The sequence below is a fragment of the Callospermophilus lateralis genome, chromosome 14, assembly GCF_048772815.1.
Source record: "Callospermophilus lateralis isolate mCalLat2 chromosome 14, mCalLat2.hap1, whole genome shotgun sequence".
Classification (NCBI taxonomy): domain Eukaryota; kingdom Metazoa; phylum Chordata; class Mammalia; order Rodentia; family Sciuridae; genus Callospermophilus; species Callospermophilus lateralis.
The window spans coordinates 95,559,267-95,581,984 of record NC_135318.1 but is presented as its reverse complement, the minus strand read 5'-3'; the positions used below and the strand labels follow the sequence as shown (position 1 = coordinate 95,581,984).

At 41.8% G+C, this 22,718-nt stretch overlaps 1 protein-coding gene and 1 long non-coding RNA gene across 3 annotated transcripts in view; one reads left to right on the top strand and one right to left on the bottom strand.

Moving 5' to 3' along the window:
- Window positions 1-1,368: 1,368 nt before the first annotated feature.
- Window positions 1,369-10,588, bottom strand: LOC143380568 (uncharacterized). 2 transcript variants are annotated; one of them, XR_013088659.2, is made up of 4 exons: window positions 9,696-10,588; window positions 9,393-9,522; window positions 7,555-7,637; window positions 1,369-6,823 (listed from the first exon to the last, which is right to left on the bottom strand). It is a non-coding gene; the product is annotated as an uncharacterized LOC143380568 (long non-coding RNA). The 2 variants fall into 2 exon arrangements; XR_013088658.2 differs by lacking the exon at window positions 7,555-7,637 and having other exon boundaries at window positions 9,696-10,547.
- Stard7 (StAR related lipid transfer domain containing 7) overlaps window positions 10,264-22,718 on the top strand; it is a 26,320-nt gene continuing 13,865 nt past the window's right edge. Inside the window, exon 1 of the mRNA XM_076833660.2 lies at window positions 10,264-10,893. Coding sequence (XP_076689775.1) covers window positions 10,595-10,893 — 299 coding nt within the window. The 5' untranslated portion in view covers window positions 10,264-10,594. The remainder of the gene's footprint in view (window positions 10,894-22,718) is intronic.

Below are 22,718 nucleotides of genomic sequence, written 5' to 3'. Positions count from 1 at the left end.
GGGTGCTTAACCACTGAGCCACATCCCCAGCCCTTTTTTTATGTTTTATTAGAATCAGGGTCTTGCTGAGTTGCTTAGGGCCTCACTGAGTTCCTGAGGTTGACCTTGAATTTGCAATCCTCCTGTCTCAGCCTCCCGAGTTGCTGGGATTGCAGGTGTGCACCACCATGTCTGGTCTCTTCTTAAGAGATTTGAGAAGTGTTTTCTCATGGTCACTACAGTTCCCAGTGCCTTTCCAATTCCTTGTTCCAGTACCTCATGAAGTATATTTATGGTCCGTAAATTTGGAGTTCTTTGAAACACTGTTGTATCTTTCAAATCTGTTTCCTATCTACGCATAAATCACTTTGAGTGCATTCCAAATATTTGCAAAAACAACAACCAAAAACAAAACAAGCAAAGAACCTTGATTGAAATAATAACATGAAGATTATAATCTCAATTTTTCTATGTAAGTGGGGAGGGGAGGAGTTAATGACAGTTAGTCATTATTCCTTATAGCCTGTAGAGGGTTCTACAGTTTCCAGCGAACTGTAACTTACATAATCTCATTTGAGCCTTAAATGACCCACGATCACAGGTACAGCTGGCATCACCATCTGAATTTTACAGATGAGGAAGTAAAGTTTCAAAGAACATATAAACTGCACTCAATTGGAAAAGAAAATTTAAAATAAATGATGGAAGAAAACCAACCATATAAACATTACCCTTTAACTACCAAAACATAACCCAAAGGTAACTGCATTCCTGGAGAGATCACAGAGATTAATGTCTCCACTACGCAAATAAAATCTGAGAAATGCAGAGCCGATGACTCCTACTGCATTCCCATTCAATTGGCCTGTCTGGCTGGTGCTGACCCAAGAAGGATCTCAGACAATGAAGTGGGTTATCATAAGCTTAATTAAATTGTGACTCTAATTGCAGCAGCTGTTCCAGATGAGGTTTCATTGCCAGAGCAAATCAATGCATTCCCTGGAATAAAGCATACAGGTATTGATCTGATGAGGGCTTTTGTCCTTAATAACTTCTATTTTTTTTTTTTAAGAGAGAGAGAGGAGAGAGAGAGAGAGAGAGAGAGAGAGAGAGAGAGAGAGAGAGAGAAAGAGAGAATTTTAATATTTTATTTTTTAGTTTTCGGCAGACACAACATCTTTGTTTGTATGTGGTGCTGAGGATCGAACCCGGGCCGCACGCATGCCAGGCGAGCGCGCTACCGCTTGAGCCACATCCCCAGCCCTCAATAACTTCTATTAAAGACTATCAAAAGGGGCTGGGGATGTGGCTCAAGCGGTAGCGCGCTCGCCTGGCATGCGTGCGGCCCGGGTTCGATCCTCAGCACCACATACAAAACAAAGATGTTGTGTCCGCTGAAAACTAAAATAAATAAATAAATATTAAAGACTATCAAAAGCAATTTGCTGTTTTGAGCTGGCAGAGCAAGCAATACTCATTCACCTATCAACTCCTCAGTTATCTGCTAGTCTTCAGAGAACTTGTTCTCTGTGCTCCACACAATGCCCTTGGTCAGATATAGCCAAGCATCTTGCTGATGGTAAGTAGTAATTACTCTCGTCACCTTGAGAAAACAAATGTGTTCCAAAGGGTGGGAAAGAGATCACACAAAAATTCAGTTAAGATTTCTAGGGGTCTAATGGTCTGGGGCATGTTGAGCTATTTTTTCAAGGTGCTGCATCTGGCAGTGCTTAGAAATAGGTACACTATGAAATAGGTAGTGTCCAGGGAGGAGCTCAGGATACAGCTTGGTGGTGGAGCACTTGCCTGGCATGTGAGGCCCCAGGTTCAATTTCCAGCAACACGCACACACTTCACAATGTCCAGTGGGTTTGGAATTTGGAGGTAATGAACACTCACTAGAGTTTTCTCTGTAGAATTCTTCTCTGAAGGAAAGGCTGTCAGTTTTGAGCAGGGCCCAGAACCAAAGAAGGCATTGTCACTGGTTCTGCCTGCTGACCAATCTTCTCTGCCCCTTGGGCCATGAGCCAGTGGAAGTGGTGGTGCTGGAAATATCAGCATAGATATGATGCTGAGGGCATCACTGTGCAGACACTTAGCACTTTGAAGCAGAGTTATGTCACCTGCAGTGAATTCTTATATGTGGCCACTGTAGATCCATTTTGATTATATTAGACTCTCTCATACCAGAAGTAGATATCTGCCTTATACAACCACCTCCTGATGGGACAGTTGGATGCAACCTGCTCGACTGGCCTACTGACCTTTACCCTGCATAGACTGTCCAGGTCTGCTGCAGTGACCATGTGTTCGTCACAGTGTGACTCCATGGATTTTGTATCTGCTTGCCCTGAGTCCACCAATTAGAACCACCCTGGCAAAACCATGAACCGTTAAGAGAGGCCTGAGGATGCAGGACCTTGGTCTCTTGCTCTGAACTGCCTGGCTAAACAGAGATGACCTGGAGAGTGTCCCCTCCCTGCTGGCCCTCTGAAGCATGCTGCTCTCTTGTAACACACTCTTCTGTCAATTCATGTGCCTTGTGTTGCCTCCTCTGTGTCTCACTTGATCAATACACCCAAACCTCTCCTCCCCGTCAGGCCACCCCTAGCGGGGCAATTTTGGTGGAAATAACTGGACACTGGTCACAAGGGCATCTGCCAGCATAAAGAAGTTTTCAGTAGGACAGACACCTGGTCATGGGCCAGACACAGGCATTAGACTGTGTACCAGGATAAAGAAGGATACTGTGAATGGCACACTGTGTACACCCATGACCAAATCCCTGGAGCTGCCAGGGTGGGCTACAGTGTACAGCCATCCTCCAGAGACATCAGGACCAAGTTAGGAAAAATACAACACTATGCTTTACAGACAGCTCTGCAATTCCCCCCATCCAGCTTATTCCATTCTCGTGCTTTCTATGATTTGTTACTCTTGCTCAACTGGGGTCCAAAATGCTAAATAGAAAATTCCAGAATGGTTGGTACCATCTGTGATTTCAGGCATCCATGGGGGTCTTGAAACATATGCTCTGCAGGCAAGGGGGAACTGCTGTATCTTTAGAGATACAGCTTCTAGAACATTACTGGGCCCTAGCAGAGACTGAACACTTGTTTTAGGGCCACAGATTACTAGCTGCCCAAGACAAACCTAGTATTATTTGATCCATCAAGGTATAAATCGTGGGGCTGGGGTTGTGGCTCAGCGGTAGAGCACTCGCCTAGCACATGTGGCCCTCGGTTCAATCCTCAGCACAACATAAAAATAAATAAAATAAGGGTTGTATTCAACTACAACTAAAAAATAAATATTTTTTAAAAAGGTATATATTGTGTGTCTTGAGCAGCACCCCATCATTATAGAGAATGGTATAAATGGGACAGCCCACTAGGTCCTTGCTCTGAACTGCCTGGCTAAACAGAGATGACCTGAATTTTGGAGGCAACGAACACTCACTGGATTTTTCTCTGTTTTAATCATGTCTTTAATTTTAATTTAATCGTAATTTAATTTTAATGATAACCATGTCTTTAAATTTTAATCATGTCTTTATTTGCAGACAACAGAAGTTCCAAGAGCATTGGCTCCTGCTGCCTCAACAATCTCCTAGGAGAGTACTCTATGACCAGCTCATCATCTAAGGAAAAATTCAAGTCAGGTTCCTGCTTACAGATGTTTCAGTGTTATACTGGTATCACCAATGGGAAAGTGGTCCTGAGAGCTGGGTGAGGTGGCACAAACCAGTAATTCCAGCAGCTCAGCATGCTGAGGCAGGAGGATCTCTAGTTCAAAGCCAGCCTCAGTGACTTAGCGAGCCCTGAACAACTTTGCTGGACCCTGTCTCAAAATAAAAAAAATAAACAGATGGGGATGTGGCTTAGTGGTCGAGTGCCCTCTGGGTTCAATCCTTGGTACAAAAAAAATTATGTGAAGAGGTCCTGAGGACAGTGTTCAAAGGAAATCCTCCCTTCTTATGGGTTGAACTTTGAACTGTTCATCCGGTTGTTCATTTTGCTGTGGATGAGAGCTGGCCAGAGCTGTAGATCTATACACTAAAGGAGTGTGAGATGGGTACAGTAGCACATGTCTGTAATCCCAGTGGCTCAGAAGGCTGAGGCAAGAAAATCACGAGTTCAAAGCCAGCCTCAGCAAAAGCAAGGGGCTAAGCAACTCAGTGAGACCCTGTCTCTAAATAAAATAAAAAAGAGGTCTGGGATGTGGCTCAGTGATTGAGTGTCCCTCAGTTCAATCCCTGGTACTTCCACCAACACCACTCCCCCAAAAAGAAAATAACAAAACAAAACAAAACAGAGAAGGAGCATGACTGGAAATGGGTAAAAGACTGAAAGTTTCCCCTTTAAATCTGGGAACACGATAAGGGTGCTTGCTCTCACCATCTCCACCCAACATTGTGTTGGAGTTTTTACTCAGTGCAATAAGGCAAGGAAGAAACAAGCACAGATTGGAAAGAGAAATAAAACTGTCTTTACTTGCAGAAAACATGATTAAGTAAAAAATTCTTAAAAATCTAGAAAAATAAGCTATTAGAACTAATAAACGAGTTCAGCAAGATTGCAGAATATAAAGTCAATATAAAAACAATTGCATTTATATACTAGAAATGAAGAATTAAAATTGAAATTTAAAAAGTATTTTCAATAGCACTAAAAATCAAATATTTAGGAATATATTTGTTTTATAAATTTTTTTTTAAGACAGGGAGAGAGAGAGAATTTTAATATTTATTTTTTAGTTTTTTCGGCGGACACAATATCTTTGTTTGTATGTGGTGCTGAGGATCGAACCTGGCCGCACGCATACCAGGCGAACGCGCTACCACTTGAGCCACATTCCCATCCCCCTTAGGAATAAATTTACCAAAACATTTGTATAATCTGTATGCCCAAAAGCTTAAAAAATTACTAGGAGAAATTAAATGAGACATAAATACATAAATAAATAAATAAACGAACTTATATAACATATTTGTGGGTTGGGAAGACTCCATGTTAAGATATTAATTCTTCCAAAATTAATCTAAAGATTCAATGCAATCCCAAGTCCCAAGAAAAACTCCATCAAATCTTTTCTTTTTTTTTTTTTGTAGAAACTGAAGACAATTTATATAAGAAAGCAGAGTACTGAAAGTAGCCAAAATAATTCTGTAAGATAAGAACTAAGTTTGGAGGACTGACACTGATTTCTGTACTTACTCTGTAGCTACACTAATCAAGACAGTGTGGTATTAGTGTCACAATCTATGAAACAGAATCCAGAGGCTAGAAATAGGGTCACATACATACGGATAGCTGAGATTCAACAAAGATGCCAAGGCATTTAACAGGGAAAAAATAGTTTTTCAACAAATGGTGCTAGAATAACTTGGTATCTATATGGATGGAGGGGAAGAATCCCAATCTATCTGACACTATAACAAAAATAAACTGCAAATGTACCATTAGGGCTGGGGTTGTGGCTCAGTGGCAGAGTGCTTGCCTAGCACGTGTGAGGCATTGGGTTTGAATCTCAGCACTGCATATAAATAAATAAAATAAAGGTTCATCAAAAGCTAAAAACAAACAAACCAAAAAAATAAATAAATAAATAAAAAAACATTAACATAAGTATAAAAATAAAAACCATAACATTTTTAGAGGAAAACATAGATGACCTTTGTGACATTTGGGTGAGCAAAGATTTCTTAGGACATGAAGAACACAAAGAAGAAAAATCGATATACTGAACTTATCAAAACAAAACACTAACTGGGCACAGAGGCATGTGCCGTAATATAGCGACTGGAGGCTGAGGCAGGAATACAAGTCTCAGGCCAGCCTGGGCAACTTCACGGGAGAATTTTAAAAGGGCTGGGATGAAGCTCAGTGGTAGAGCGCCTCTGTATTCAATCCCCAATACTGCAAATTAGAATAGATTGTCAATACCAAGTACAGGTGTACCTCGGAGATACTGTGGTTTGCTTTCAGATCATTGGAATAAAATAAATATGGCAATGAAGTGACTCACATGAATTTTTTTTGTTTTTCAGTGCACAAGAAAGTTAACACTATACAATACATATTTGTACATAACACAACACCAATGAAATACAATAAAGAGTGATACAAGGTATGTGTGCACTGGTAAGAATGTGGAATGCCAGAACCTTCTACACTGCAAGTGGGAACACAAACACCTTAACTGCTTTGGAAAACAGTTTAGCAATTTTAGCAGTTTCTTAAAAGGTTCAACAAACACTGTGCAACCTAGCAATTCTTTTTCTGTTTACCCCAAAGATTTGCATGTCAATATCCAGAGCAGCCCAAAATGGAAACAACCCACATGTCCATAAACAAATTTCAATGTATCCATACAATGGAACACTATGCAACAAAAAGAAACAAAGTACTGACACAGACAAGCCTTATGGGAAAGGACAGAAGCCAGACACAATGTAAGAAAATATCTGTCAATTTTTTCATTCATATGAAATTCCAGAAAAGGCAAACCTCCAATGATAGAAAGCAGATCAATGTGTGCCAAAGATCATGATTGGCTGCAAGGAGCCCAGAGTTTTTCAGAATGATGGTGATGTGATTGAAGTGTTTTATGGCATGATTGTGGTTGCAAACCCAGCACTTGTCCTAGTTTACTGCCCGGAAAAAGGTTCCGTTTTGCAGCACAGGAAGGAGGAACCCAAGTGGAGCCCCACAGACTCCCTGAGTTGAAGACATGCAGTTGTGAAGTCAGAGAGGATTGAGAAGCTGTTACCCCTGTGGGTCTGTGACTTGCCGGTGGCTCTGGGATCCTTGATGGTCATTAGGGTCAAAAACAGGAAGCAGCCCTGGAAGTAGAGCAAAGGAAAGTAAGTGCAAGCTGGAACCTACCAGTTACTTCTGCCCATCACCTCATCTGACTGCAGAGTTTCAGAAAGTAATAGCCCTGCTTCAATTCTACCTTCCAAAATGCCTACAAGTTTCTTCTTGTCCACCTCTAACTAGATTTATACTATATGAAAGGGAATTTTGGGTAATACCCAGCTTTACCAAGGTGACAATAATACAATAATACAACATGCACACACACAATTTAAAGACTCTCTCATCACATTATGTATGTGAATGCTACCTCAATAAAAATGAAAAATAATAGATTTGATGATTAACACTCTATTTTTTTAGTTTAGCTATATAACCAATCATATTAATTGAAAAGAATTATCAGTCCTATCTCATTGTGAAAACTATCCAATAAATTTTATTTATAATTATTTGACATTTCCCGTATGTTTTCTAATGCTGTTTACTAATAATAATGGGAACTAAAAACTCAAGACCAGAAGAATAATGAACTTAAGAGACTTATGATCATAAGAAATTTTTTAAAAATTTAATTTCCATTTTGTTGACAAAAGCATATGACTATTTAATAAAGAATTTATGCTAGGGAGCGGGGATTGTGGCTCAGTGGTACAGCATTTGCTTAGCATGTGTGAATAACTGGGTTCAATCCTCAGCACCACAAAATAAATAAAGTTATAAAAAAAAAAAAAAAAAAACACAACACAGAACTTACACTAGGGGATGGGGACCCAGCTCAGTGGCAGTGGTTTAATGTGCTTAGCATGTGCAAAGCCTTGGGTTCAAGCCCCACTGCTTCTGAAAAAAAAAAAGAAAGTACTGGGAGCCAGGCCAGGTGGTGTACCTCTGTAATCCCAGTGGCTCGGAAGGCTGAGACAGGGGGATTGCAAGTTAAAAGCCAGCCTCAGCAAGGGCGAGGCCCTAAGCAAACTCAGTGAGACTCTGTCTCTAAATGAAATACAAAATAGGGCTGGGGATGTGGCTCAGTGGTCGAGTACCCCTGAGTTCAATCCCCAGTACCCTCTCCACCCCAAAAAGTACTGGGGATTGAACCCAGGGGTGCTCTACCACTGAGCTACTTCTCTAGTCCTTTTTATTTTGAGACACGGGCTCACTAAATTGTGCAGGCTGGCCTTGAGCCTGTGATCCTCATGCCTCAGACTCTTGAGTGGCTGGGATTACAGGTGTGTGCCACCCTGAGGAATAATAATAATAATAATAATATTGTTATTTTGGTACCGAGGATTAAATTCAGGAGCACTCCATCACTGAGCCACATCCTCAGACCTATTTTGTTTAGAGACAGGGTCTCACCGAGTTGTTTAGTGTCTCACCATAGCTGGTGCTGGCTTTGAACTCACCATTCTCCTGTCTTAGCCTCCCAAGCCGCTGCTGGGATTACAGGTATGTGCTACCAGGCTGGCCTGAGGAATTATTTTGATAAAAACAAACAACACAACAACAGATTTTTTTTTTCTCTAAAATTAAGGAATCCATTTCCATGACTGTCATGAAGCCCTGGGTGAGTTAGCAGCAATAAGTTTGGAGGTAACTATCCTGGCTCTGGATTTCCTAGTTACAATCACTGTTTTCTCTCTTGATCTCAATGGAAAACCCAGGATCATATAGCCTCAACATTCCTGGCAAACGCCAAAGCCAACTGTGTAGGAGGCTTTTTTAGAGGAAAAGACAACTCTTGTCTTCCCAAAGGATAAATCCTCCACGTTGCTTTATGAGGCAGATAGCAACCCCGAACCATGAATGGGTTGGGGTCTGCGCTGGCCTCAATGGCTTCCTTTCAATTAAAGTAAGTGGACAGCAGTAAAGTTCAACTCCCCCTTCCCCACCCTGGGGTCATCCTACCATCACTGAAAAACGGCTGGCTTAATTAAGTGTCAAATATTATTTTGTTACCTACACATTTCTCCTTACCTACTCTGAAAGGGAAATAAACGTCAATACCAATCTCCACAGTAAGATCAGACAGGCTGGACAGGTCAGGAGAGACCTACATTTTACCTTCTGGCAAGGCAATTTTTTTTCTTTCTTTGGAGAAATGTCTACTTTTGTTAAGATTATCTAAAACTGCATACATTTAGCTACAGTAAAATTCCTAACTGCCTTGGAAGAAGCAGAGCCCCTTTCACATCAAGTTAGCCCAGTAGCCGCTAGGCAGGAACTTTCAGCATTAAGCATCAGTGCTTTTGGAGGTGTGGTGGTGACGTTCTGCGACTCAGGATCGCTAACATATTCAAATTTTTTTGTTGTTGTTGATTCATATCCAGCCCTCCAAAAAGACCCCAAGAATTTATTTAACCAAAGTTGCTCAGCCCCTCTTCTAGATGACCTAGAATGAACTTTGCTCATTATAATGTCAAAACCCCCAGGCGGTACTGTCCACCATTTTTAAAAATGTGCTTTAAGAAGCATGCCTTCTACCACCCTGGTGCGGGAATGTGCCTCTCTGTGGGTGACAAATATCCTCAGTAAGTGTCCCTGCTACCTTTGTTTGGAGAGACACGGCTTTGGGAAGACATCCTTTCCTTTACTTACTCATAAGTAAACCATTCTTCACTCTGATCTTTTCTGATTGTGCTCACTGGCTCCACCATCACCAAGGGGTGAACGGAACCCACTGTGTTCGCTTACAATCCTTTTTGTCAGTAGGATCCTTAGTTATAAGCTAAAAAAAGAGAGAAAAAAATAAGCAATTTAGAGTAAGGGTTTCCTACCAGACATCTAGCGGTTTCGTTTTAATGAAACTGGGACACAGAATAATAATTTAGTGCCCTTGAAAGCCATTTAGCCAGGTTGCCCACGGGTGATGCACGGATTTTAGGAAACGTGGCTGCTTACCCAAGCGTCGTCAGATTGCGATAGGACACTGTCCACGTGGCTCGCTCTGTACTGAGTCCTGCGGTCTCAGGCCCACTCAGAACCCCAACCCTCGGGGACCGCCTCCGCGCCGCGAACGTTCAGGAGGGATCCGGGAGAACGGGCGGGGAGGCCGAGGAAGGTTCGGTGGGCAGGCACCGCCAGGCCTGAGCAGGGTCCTCGCCAGGTGCTCCTGGGCCGCCCCCCCGCCACGCCCCTCAGCCTGGAACGCTCCCATCCAGGACTCTAGGGAAGTGAACAACGGTTCCTCGCCTCTTCAAGGATCTGCCCACAGAGTAGAACTTCCACGGCCCCTGGCCGCGCCCCTCTGCGGGGCGGGGGCGTGGCGGTCAGCAATGGCGGCGGCTACGGGGTCCCAGGGTCATTCTCCAAGGCGCCCTTGACTGGTTCACGCCGCGGTGCCACCTACCTTGCTAACAGGCGGCCGCGGCGTGCGGCGCGTAGGGGCGGAGAGAGCGGCGACGGGCATTTGGCGCCGCCAATGAGCGCCAGACCGTCGGGATCGTGGCCAATCAGAGCCCGAGAGGCGGAGACGCGGGTAGGTCGCGGGCAGGCGGCGCGTGTGGTGGATTCGGAGCTCCCGGGACCTTTCCTCCTGCGGAGCCGGGGTCGCCCGCCTCGCTAGTTCCCGCGCGATTCCGCCGCCCGCTGGACACTCGGGGGAGCTAGGGGGCCGAGCCCGCGCGTCTCCTGCAGCGGCGCTCTCCCCCGAGGGGGCTCTTCTCAGCGGCTGCTGCAGAGACATGAGGGGCGGCGCCTGGCCTGGGCGACGAGAGACGGACTCCGGGCCGGCCAGTTAGGGGACTCAGCTGACCGCCGCCCGCGCCCTCCCGGCCCGCTGCTCTGTCTGCGGTGGCGGCATGTTCCCGCGGAGGCCGCCGGCCGGCCTGGCCGCCTGGCTAGCGGGGGCGCGGGGCGGGGGCCTTCTGGGCTTGCTGGCCAATCAGTGCCGCTTCGTGACGGGCCTGCGTGTGCGGCGCACGCAGCAGATCGCGCAGCTCTACGGCCGCCTCTACTCCGAGAGCTCGCGCTGCGTCCTGCTCGGACGCCTCTGGCGCCGGCTGCGCGGCCGCCCGGGCCATGCCTCTGCTTTGATGGCGGCGCTCGCCGGCGTCTTCGTGTGGGACGAGGAGAGGATCCAGGAGGAGGAGCTGCAGAGGTGGGCCTTGCAGCGAGTCGCCCCTGTGCTAGGGGTGGGGTGGCCCGGGCGGGAGGTGGGGACGTGCGACCCTCGGGGCCTGCCCCCGTCTCCCCTGTTTACCTGATGCTCCTGTGAGTGGCGGTCCTGCAGACTGGAGCAGTTTTAGCAATTCACCTTGCTGCCCGTGTGTATTTGCGGTTTGTTGCGTTAGAAGCAAGAGCTGGAAGTGTGTATTAGTCTAGGAGGGGGACTTTGGATGGGTAGTATGACACTGAAGACAACCTTAGGAGTACAGGGGTAGCTCAGTGCTAGAGCACCTGCTTGGCAAGCGCGAGGTCTGCGCTGGATTCCCAGCCCTAGAGATAAAGAAAAGAAAAACCACATTGTAAAAGTGAATACAGAAGGCGTGCAGGCCCTTCTTCACGAAATCTTTAACGTTCCCAGAAAAAAATGCAAATTCAAAACGACTTTAAACTCGACCTGAGGCTGTATTTCTGCATTTACAAAATGACTGCCATCCAAATGGGACTCAAACCTTGGGAGAAGTGCCCCGAGAGAGCTCTGTCATTGTGACTCCCGTCTGAAAGGAATTTAGAGGCTGGGAAGGATTTTGCCCTGCTTGCACAAAGCAATAACCCAGACGTTTTACCCTATAAGAATTAGGTGAGATTTTTGCTACTTTAGAACTTTGGGTATCATTAAGGTCAGAAGTCATGCTGTCATTAAAACTTCTGGGTGAAATTCCAGTACCGTTGATTGTATTTATTACTCTGTAGTTCTAAATCTCAGATTTTATGTAATCTAAAGATTTGTTTTAGGGCTGGGGTTGTGACTCAGTGGCAGAGCACTTGCCTCATACATGTGGGGCACTGGGTTTGATCCTTAGCACCACATAAAAATAAATAAAATAAAGATACTGTGTTCACGTATAACTAAAAATAATTTTTTAAAAAAGATTTGTTTTAGCGCTTGAATTATAGTGTCTCTTTATTTACTTTATTTCTTTTTTCCCCACTGTTACTGGAGTTTAAACCCAGGGCCTCATGCATGCTAGACAATCACTCTACCACTGAACTACATCCCCAGCTACTCTTTTTTGTTGTTGGTGGTGGTTTTTGTTTTGAGATAGGGTCTCACTGAGTTGCCAAGACTGGCCCTGAACTTGTGATCCTCCTGCTTCAGCCTTGTTAGGAGCTGGGATTAAGGCATGTGCCACCAAGTCTGGCTTGGATTTTCATTTTTTCACAGATATTTTTAGACTGTGTTCTCTACATAAGCACTCTTTTAAATTCTAAAACTGTGATTTCAGGAACCAGGGACAGTTCCCTCCTCCTCATAGATCCCACAGAGTATCTTTATTCTAGATATTTCTTGAACAGGGAGACCACCTGTCATTCCACATTTTTGGTTAGATTGAAAATGGAAATACAGCAGTAAAGTTTGTACCATGGCCTGTGTGGGAAGTGTAATACCCAGATGCCAGGCAGCTATTTGTGCAACACTATGAATTGTGGGTAAATGCAAGTCTATCTTAAGAACTGGGAATGCTTTTTTCCTAGCAGGAAGGATGACTTTTATAATGCAATTTAAAATCAGAACCACAGGGCTTAGGGTGTAGCTCAGTGGAAGAACCCTTGCCTAGCATGTACAGGGCCCTGGATTCCATCCCCAGAGCTGTTAAACAACCCTCCTCCAAAACAAACAACAACAATAAAAAAAAAACAACAACAAAAAAACTAAAGTCATAACTGCACATAGCCTCGTTCAAAAAAATTAAAGAATCAAAGCATGATAGCAATTTTGCCTAGTTCCTATTAGTACTCTTTTGCTATTTGGATATTTGTGATAATCTTGCAAGAAATAAAAAGAGAAGAAAATTTTAAGAAAATTGCTGATTAACTGTTTAATTTTCTTCCTTTTTTTTTTTTTTTTTTTTGGTACTGGGGATTGAAGTTGGGCACTGAGCCACATCTCAGCCGTATTTTGTATTTTATTTAGAGACAGGGTCTCACTGAGTTGCTTAGTGCCTTGCCCTTGCTGAGGCTGACTTTGTACTCACAATCCTCTTGTCTCAGCCTCCTGAAATTACAGGTGTGTGCTATCTTGCCAGGCCCTAATTCTATTTATTTATTTATTTTTGGAGGGGGGCGGGTACTAAGGATTGAACCCAAGGGTGCTCAACTACTGAGCCACTTCCCCCCAGCCCTTTTTTTTTTTTTTGGTACTGGATCGAATCCAGAATGCAAGCCAAGCACTGTACCAACTGAGCTGTATCCCCAGCCCCCCCCCCTTTAATATCAATTTTCAGTTGTGCTGTGGTTGTAGCTCAGTGGAAACACTTGCCTAGCATGTGTGAGGCACAGGGTTTGATTCTCAGCACCACATAGAAATTAATTAATTAATTAAAGATCTATCAACAACTAAAACATTAAAAATTTTTCTGTTGTAATTGGACACAATACCTTTAATTAATTAATTAATTATTATTATTTTTTATATATTTATTTTTTAGTTATCGGCGGATACAACATCTTTGTTTGTATGTGGTGCTGAGGATCGAACCCGGGCCGCACACATGCCAGGCGAGCGCGCTACCGCTTGAGCCACATCCCCAGCCCCATAATTAATTAATTTTTATGTGGTGCTGAGGATCGAACTCAGGGCCTTGCATGTGCTTAGCCAGAGCTCTACCATTGAGCCACAACCCTAGCCCATCCCCAGCTCTTTTTATATTTTATTAAGAGACAGGTTCTCACTGAGTTGTTAAGTGCCTCGCTAAGTTGCTGGGGCTGGCTTTGAATTTTCAATACTTCTGCCTCAGCCTCCTGAGCCGCTGGGATTACAGATATGCGCCACCTCGCCCAACAGCCCTCATTCTATTTTTTTTATTACTATTATTTAGTTGTCAACGGATCTTTTATTTAATTAATTTATTTATATGCAGTGCTGAGGATTGAACCCAGGGCATCGCACATTCCAGGCAGGCGTTCTACTACTGAGCCACAACTCCAGCCCTTCATTCTATTTTTGATGAATTTCCTGTGTTCCATATTGGTGACCCATGAAAAGAAAATCCTCAGGTGGATCTGTTCAGGAAGGAGGAGAAAGGGTTAGTTGGTACAAAAGAGAGGGAAGGAATTTGGGGCGCTGGGAATTGAACAGTGTTGGGGTTTAGTGGTAGATGACATTGTTTGGATTACTTAATGTACTTTTATGGGTGATACATCCTGGAGCTCTGGATGGCAGTTCGCCCATTTAGGGGAGCTGGAACGGAAAACAGTTTAAGAAATGGATGTATTGAACATTCAGATAATAAGTCAGTCCCACTCTGGCCGTGAGATTGGGCCAGTTGATGACCCAGGTGTTCATCCTGTTTCCTGCTCTTCAGTCAGTCTCTGAAACTGGAATCTGTTGAAACATTCTTGGTTCTAATCTAGCTCCCAAAGAGGGATTGCTTAGGGTTAGTCTGCTTTGCAGTTCAGGAGTTTAGGTGAAGTTCAGTCAGACCACTTCTTTTTTGTTTGTTTGGGTGCTGGGAATTGAACCATCACTCTGCCACTGGGCGGTACCCCAGTCTACAGAGCACTTGGGAGCTGCCTTTTGTTTTGGTCTTCCTCCAGTTACTACAGTAAAGGCCCATATTTAATACTTCATTGCCTTTGTTTTTGTTGTGGGGTTATTGGGAATAGAATCCTGGGAGATTTCTTTACCACTGAGCTACATCTCCTCACGCCACGCCCTTTACATTTAAAAAAAAAATTTAATTCTGAGATCGGATCTTGTTAAGTTGCTTAGTCTTACTAAATTGCTGAGCTGGCCTTGGATTTGTGATCCTGCTGCCTCAACCTCCTGAGTTGGGGGATTATAAGTGTACACCACCAGCCTGGCTTAATACTTCATTGTCTAGTTCATGCTTGGATTTTGCTTTTCTTTTAATTTTTTTTTTTTTTTTTTTTTAGTTGTAGATGGACACAATACCTTTGTTTTATTTGTTTGTTTTATGTGGTGCTAAGGATTGAATCCACTGCCTCACGCATGCTAGGCAAGCACTCTACCACTGAGCCACAACCCTGGCCTGGATTTTGCTTTTCTTATCATTAAAATTTGATCAAGTTGTTAATCTTGATCAAGGTTTGTTACCTTGATAGGGAGACAGATTATATATTATTGATTGTAGAATGGTTCCTTATGTCTCAGTTCTAATAGCTTATAATGTTTACATTTTTATTGAATAAAATGTGGATACAGTCTAACTTTTTTGCTTGATGTTTAGTACAAGTACCGCTGAGGTTATTTCACCTAGCTTAGAACATTTGGATTTTGTTTGTTTTAGTGAGGTGGTTGAAAGATATTGGGTAGTTTCCAGAATGAAACACAGTTGTCTCAGGTCAGGTACAATTCTTTCATTGTTAATGGAAGAAGAGAATGATTGTCCAGTAACCCCTAAATTACAGCCTTTGTCTCACCTGTGTTGTTTCTGTACCCACTTGTCCTGACGTAAACTAATTCTGACCCTTCCATCTTGGTTACACAGGGAAGTGTGCAAAATATATCTTTTAGAACCTGAGCTTTAGATTGGCATGTTTTTCTTATGTGTGTTTCTTTTCCGAATAAAAATAATTTTGCTTTCTATTATTTTGTGTTTGAGAACATTTTACCAAGTAAGAATTGATCTTATTTAGCAAAGAAGTAACCTGTACAAAGTGATTTTGACTTGCTTCTGGGGCCTCATGTAGAAATCAGATCTTTTTAATCCTTGCTCTAGTGTTCTTATCTAATTAGTTTCAATTAAACAAACAAAATAATTTTACTCACTATTCTTGGTGTTAGCTGGCATTCTGTGAGCCCAGGGCAAATTTTCTGGAAGAATACAGTAGTAATTTTTTATGGCTTTGAAACAGTTAAAAAAAAATTTACAGGAACAAAAAGAGGAAGGATATTAAGAAATATGAAAATTAGGAAAAAATTTTCCATTGACCTCATCTTTTTTTTTGTTGTTATACCTCATTGCTCTATAAACTTGAGTAAAATAAAATAATTACCAGTAAAGTTTCAAAGGGAAATTGGCCATTTTCCCAATTCTGTGTTTTAGCCCTAAAACGGAATACATTCACGTTTTCTGTATGTTATTAACTGGATGAATGATCAGTGTGAACTTTCTGGCTCACTGGAACACACATGTATATATAGTTTTCATTCTTTTAGCATTAACTAGTTTATGTCCTTTATTTCAAGATGTGCCCAAATCAGTTGAAAATCCCTCCCTTTAATAGTAAGTTTGTAATGTGAAGGAAGAGATTATGTGAGGTGAAGGTTGTCTTGTTGAAATTCCTAATTGTCTGATGGCTACATTTGAATCATTTTAGAGACTATCTTGCCTCACACAGAGGACAGGACCCTGAGTCAAGCATTTGTACACTTACTTAGTTTTCATTGAAAGTCTTTAGTTGCCGCTGCTTTCATCCAGCCTTCCTCAAATATTCAGGTGATTTTCCTTTGGAGAAAGGGAAGCATAGACCATCTTTTCTTGATCCTTTGACTAATCTGCTGGTTTTGTAACTATTTGGGGAATAATCTCTTTTGTCCTTTTCTGTCCTTATTAATTTAAGTCTCTTAGATAGGAAGGTTTAGAAGCCTATCTTAACCCAAACAGGATTTGGCACAGCAGGCTAAAGAGATGCCTGGTGAGAGGGTTTATCATTTTCCACCTAGTACGTATAACAGTGTTTATGCTCCTCTGTTAATTATGTCTGTCCAATTTAGAAGGTGGGACCCTTCAAGAACTTTTAAACCTGGCTACAGAAGGTTGTATGGTCACATACATTTCCATCACAGCAGTCTTTCTCCAGCATTTGTATTATGCTGTTCAAAGAATGAATGTCAGCTGGGTGTGCTAGGCACACTTGTACATCTCCCGCAGTCCCAGCTACTCAGAAGGCTGAGGTAGGAGGATTGCTTGAGCACAAGAGTTTGGGGCCAGCTTGGATAACTGAGTGAGACCTCATTTCAAAAAATGACAATAAAGTAAATAAAAAAGAACATCAGCTGGGCACAGTGGCAGGAGGATCAAGTTCAAGGTTAGCCTGGGCAGTTTTGCAGAACCCTGTCTCAAAATTTAAAAAAGGACCAGGAATGTAGTTTAGGCCTCTGGATTCAATTTCCAGTACCTGGGGTGGGTGGGCGGGCGGAGGAATGTCTTGTTTTCATAAGACATTTTCATCCCTCTTCAGGTGGACTTAGTCTCAAATTTAATCAAATTACATGAAATTTTAATTATATAGGAGAACCTGATTAAGTAGTATAGATTAGAAGCTCTATACCACCTTGCATCTTAAAAGGCCATTAAAAAATATTGCTTACTTCTGGGCATGGTGGCACAGGCCTGTAGTCCCAATTACTGGAGAGGTTGAGGCAGGAGGATTTCTTGAACCTAGAAGTTAGGAACGTAGTGAGATGCTATCTAAAGAGGGGGAGCTGGGCTTAGTGGCTCATACCTATAATCCCAGGAAATGGGGAGGCGAGCCAGGAGGATGGCAAACTAGAGATCAGCTTGGGCAATTTAGTGAGACCCTATCTAGGAAAAAAGGGGGCTTGGGATGCCACTCAGTGGTAAAGTACCCCTGAGTTCAATTCTAGTAGTGTTCCCCCAAGTATATATAAATATATGTATGTGTATATACATACACACATATCTATGTGTATATACACAGATATTGCCTACAGTCATTAATTTTCTTAAAACCTTTCTAGGTACATAATTCTTTTATGAGCCCCTGATATTGTTTGTTGTTTTAATTTTTTTTTCTTTTAGTTGTAGATGGACACAATATCTTTGTTTTATTTACTTATTTTTATGTGTTGCTGAGGATTGAACCTACTGCCTTACATGTGCTAGGCAAGTGCTCTATCACTGAGCCATAAGCCCAGCCTGAGCCCCTGATGTTTTGATAAAATATTCCACCAATGGAAACAGATTCTTGTCTTCTTTATTATGTGATAAGAATGACATTTAGGAGTGGTGCTTAATTATTATTGAAAAATGTTATTAACTGGTGCCATGTGATGTCTAAATTGTTCTCTGAGCAATGTGGTTTTGCCTTGCTTTTGCTTTCTCTTGTGCAACATCTACCAGAAGGTTTCTTTCCTATTTCTGTACTTGGACATTTGCAATGCCAGTCTTTAATCTTATTTTGCATTTTTCCTCCCCTGGTACAGGGGATGGAACCCAGGAGCACTCTACCACTGAGCTGTATCGCCAGCTATTTTTATTTTTTGAGACAGCGTCTTGCTAAGTTGCCCAGGCTGGCCTCAGACTTACCTCAAGATTTCAACTTTTTATTTATACATACATACCAGGGATTGGACACTGGGTACTTAACCACTGAGCCACATCCCCAGTTCTTTTTATTATTTATTTATTTCTAAAATATTTTTTAAGTTGTTGATATACCTTCACTTTATTTATTTATTTATTTGCGGTGTTGAGAATCGAACCCAGTGCCTCACACATGTCAGGCAAGCTCTGTTCCACTGAGCCACAATCCCAGCCCTTATTTTTTATTTGGAGACAGGATCTCTCTCAGTTGCTTTGGGTTTCACTAAGTTGCTGAGAATGGCCTCAAACTTGCAGTCCTCCTGCCTCCGCCATTGGGATTATAAGTGTGTGCCACTACGCCCAGCTCAACTTTTAATTTAAATTGAGAAGTTTTTTTTTTTTTTGTACTGGGGATTGAACCTAGGGTTGCTTAACCACCGAGCCACATCTCTAGCCCATTTTATTTTATTTTTTAAATTTAGAGACATGGTCTTACTAAGTTGCTTAGGGCCTCACTAAATTGCCTAGTCTGGCTTTGAACTTCCGATCCTCCTCCTCAGCCTCCTGAGTTGCTGGGATTACAGGCATGCACCGTCAAGCCTGGCAGCTTGAAAAGTTTTTTCAAATGGTAAAATAATTTTCTTCAGAACATCAGTATAAATTGTACTGGGTTCAATTTATGTCATGGATTCTTCGTTGTAAATAAACAGACTGATCTTGTTTAACTTAAACCAAAAGGAATTCATTAGTCGATTCCTTGTCAGGTTGTTCAGAACAGTGACAAGAAGGCCAGAAAGTACAAGTTGATCAGGAGAACAACCAAGGCTTGCTCCAGGAATCATCTCCTTAGATGTTGGTGTTGCTGGTGATTTCCCCCTAGATTGGTTGCACTGCTGGATCTCCTCAAGATTACTAAGAATAATCTCCAAAAGATCTTGTGCCTTTGGGTTATTTCCTCAAGATCCAAAGCCCTTTAATTAACCTCACTTAAATTAGGAGCTGCCCTTAAATTGCTAGGGACTAGAAATGGAGGGATTTCAGACAGTCAGAAATGACAAATACTGCTGAACGTGGTGGCACATACCTGTAATCCCCTGTAATTGCAGCTGCTTGGCCACTGAGTCAGGAGGATCACAAGTTCAAAGTCAGTCTCAGTAAATTAACAAGGCCCTAAACAAGACCCTGTCTCAAAACAAAAAAAAAAAGGGACTGGAGATGTGGCTCAGTGGTTAAGTGTTCCTGGGTTCAATCCTTGGTACCCTGCCCACTGGCCCCCCCCCCCAAAAAAAAAGATAATAGCTAAGTCCAAAGTTTAAAATTAAGTGAATTGGTATTTTAAGAAATAATGTCCTACTGGGTGTGGTGGTGCATGCCTGTAATCCTAGGACTTGGGAGGTGGAGGCAGGAGAATCACAAGTTCAAGGCCAATCTCAGCATTTTATGAGACCCTCAACTACTTAGTGGTACTCTCTCTCCAAAAAAAACAAAAAAAACAAAACACAACAACAGAGGTATAGCTCAGTGGTAATGCACCCCTGTGTTCAATTTCTAGTACCAAAAGGAAAGAAAGAAAGAAAAGAAATGGACTCAATATTACTTTGGATTGCTCTAAGTTTTAATCTTGGATTGTCAGTAATTTTTGGCTTTTAAAGCAATTTATTACAGGCATGGTGTGCATGCTTGTAATCCCAGCTGCTTGGGAGACTGAGGCAAGAGGATTGTGAGTTTGAGGCCACTGTGGGCAACATAGTGAGACCCCGCCTCAAAGTCCCCCCCAAACTATATTAATGTAATTTTTATTAGTGAGATCTACTTCTGTCTTTTCTTCATTTACTTAATTTATTCAGTAAGCATTTTTTTTTTAAAGAGAGAGTGGGAGAGAGAGAGAGAATTTTTTTTAATATTTATTTATTCTCGGCGGATACAACATCTTTGTTTGTATGTGGTGCTGAGGATTGAACCTGGGCCGCACGCACACCAGGCGAGCGCTACTGCTTGAGCCACATCCCCAGCCCCCAGTAAGCATTTGTTGAGTGTTTATTATTGACAAAACAGATGCTAGGAGCTGGAACTACAGTTAGGAAAAAGATTCCTTACCCTTAGGAAATTCATAGTTTTATCAACAAGGTGCTATAAAGATAGATTAACTATAGTGCAATGTGATATTGTCTGTATAGGGGAATAAAAAGTAAACGTATATGTGGCTGGGGTTGTGACTCAGTGGTAGAGCGCTTGCCTGGCACTTTTGAGGCACTGGGTTGGATCCTCAGCGCTTTATAAAAATAAATAAATAAAATGAAGGTATTAAAAACAAAAGTAAATTTATATGGTTAATTCTGCCTTAAAATTACCCTTCAGCCTTGTTTCATTCGATACTTGGGAGAGGAATGAAAGGTCATTTCAGTGTATCAGTGTTTGAGGTCTTCCTCAGTCTGAATCACACCAATTTTTCTTTCCAGTCTGTGATTTGCGCAAAATACTAGCCAAACTTTTTTAAAAAAATTTTATTATTATAGGGCCGGGGATGTGGCTCAAGTGGTAGCACTCGCCTGGCATGCGTGCAGCCCGGGTTCGATCCTCAGCACCACATACAAACAAAGATGTTGTGTCTGCCGAAAACTAAAAAATAAATATTAAAAATTCTCTCTTAAAAAATTATTATAAAGTGTCTCAGATACATAAAAAGTGTTTAAAAATAAAACAAATGTTACATTTAAGAAACAAAATATAGATACCACAAATTTTCTTCTGTACTTTTTTCTAACATACTCTCCTTTTTCTGCAAGATGTAACCATTGTCTTAGCTTGCTGTGTGTCATCCCCGTCTTTGTCCTTATGTGTATATATTGTACGTGTGAATATGCCTCTAGGGAAATACAGTGATTCATAGCATGATATCTGGTACTGTTGCGTATATTTTAGAAATGTAAGCAGTCCTGAACAAAATACTGACAAACCAAGCCTCGTAACATATAAAAAGGATTGTATTCATGAACAAGTGGGATTTATCCAAGCAAAGAAGAAAGGACAAAAGCCACATGGTCATCTGAATAGATGTAGCAAAAGCATTTGACAAATCCAACCTCACTTCAGGATTTAAAAAAACAGAATCCCTTTTCAGCCTGGGAATAGAAGGGAGTATTCTCAAACTGATAAAGGGCATCAGTAAAAACTAGTCAGCGGCAAGTTGATGGTGAGAAGGTCAGGAACAAGACCTGTGCTAGCCCTTCTTTTCAACAGAGTGCTACAGGAGAGTGCTACAGGCTGTAGCCACGGGAATTAGGCAAGAGAAGGAGAAAGCAGGCATCCCGATTGGAAAGGAAGCACTAAAACTATTTGCAGCTTATATTATATTTAAAAAAATGTTTTTACTTTTTTTTCTTATGTGATTTTATGTGTAGAAAATACTAAAGAATCCACAATAAAACTGTTAAAGCTAATAAACTAGACAGCTAATAAGTTTGCAGGATATAAGATCTGTATACAAAAATCACATTTAAAAATATACATTTTTTAGTTGTAGTTGGATACATACCTTTATTTTATTTATCCATTTTTATGTGGTGCTGAGGATCGAACCCATCACCTCACACGTGCTAGGTGAGCTCTATACCGCCAAGCCACAACTCTAGCTCCCCCAAATCACATTTTTATACATTGTTCAGAGGAGCAATCTGAAAGTGAAAGTAAGAAAATTCCATTTACAACAGTATCAAAAAGAAAATATTTAGGAATAAATTTAATAAAAGAAACATAAGGCTTTTACAATGAAAACTATAAAACATCCTTGGAAGAAATTTTATAAAGACATAAAATAGATTGGTCACAGTGGTGTACACCTATAATCCCATTTGCTCTGGAGGCTGGGGCAGAAAGATTGGTTGATCCCAGGAGTTCAAGGCCCACGTGGGCAATATAGCAAGACCCTTCTCAAAAAGAAAAAGAAAAAAGAAAAAACATGAATAAGTGGAAAGACAGCCTGTATTCATGGATATTATTAAGATGGAATTACTATCCCGAATCAGTCTATATGTTCTGTATAGTTCTTATCAAAATCGTAGTTGGCTATTTTACAGAAATTGGCAAGCCAGTTATACTCATGGAAATGAAAGGGACTCAGAATAACTTAAACACTTTTAAAGGAGAAGAGCAGAATTTGGGGGACTCACTCTCCTGACTTCAAAACTTCAGAGCTACCACAATGAAGACACTGGTACTGGTGTTAGGATAGACATATAGACTGTTGGAATAAAATCGAAAGTTCAGAAATGAACCTTTATATTTTTGGTCAGTTGGTTCAACAAGGGTATCAAGACAGGTCAATGGGGAAAGAAGTAGGCCTGGGCTAACTGAAGAGGCATATGCAAGAAAATGAATTTAGACCCCTGCCTTATGCCGTACACAAAAATTAACTCAAATGGGTCAAATACCATAATGTAAGCTAAAATTTTAAAACTCTTAGATGAAAATTTAGGCATTAGTCTGTGATGTTGGAGTAGGCAGTGATTTCTTAGATGTAATGCCAAAA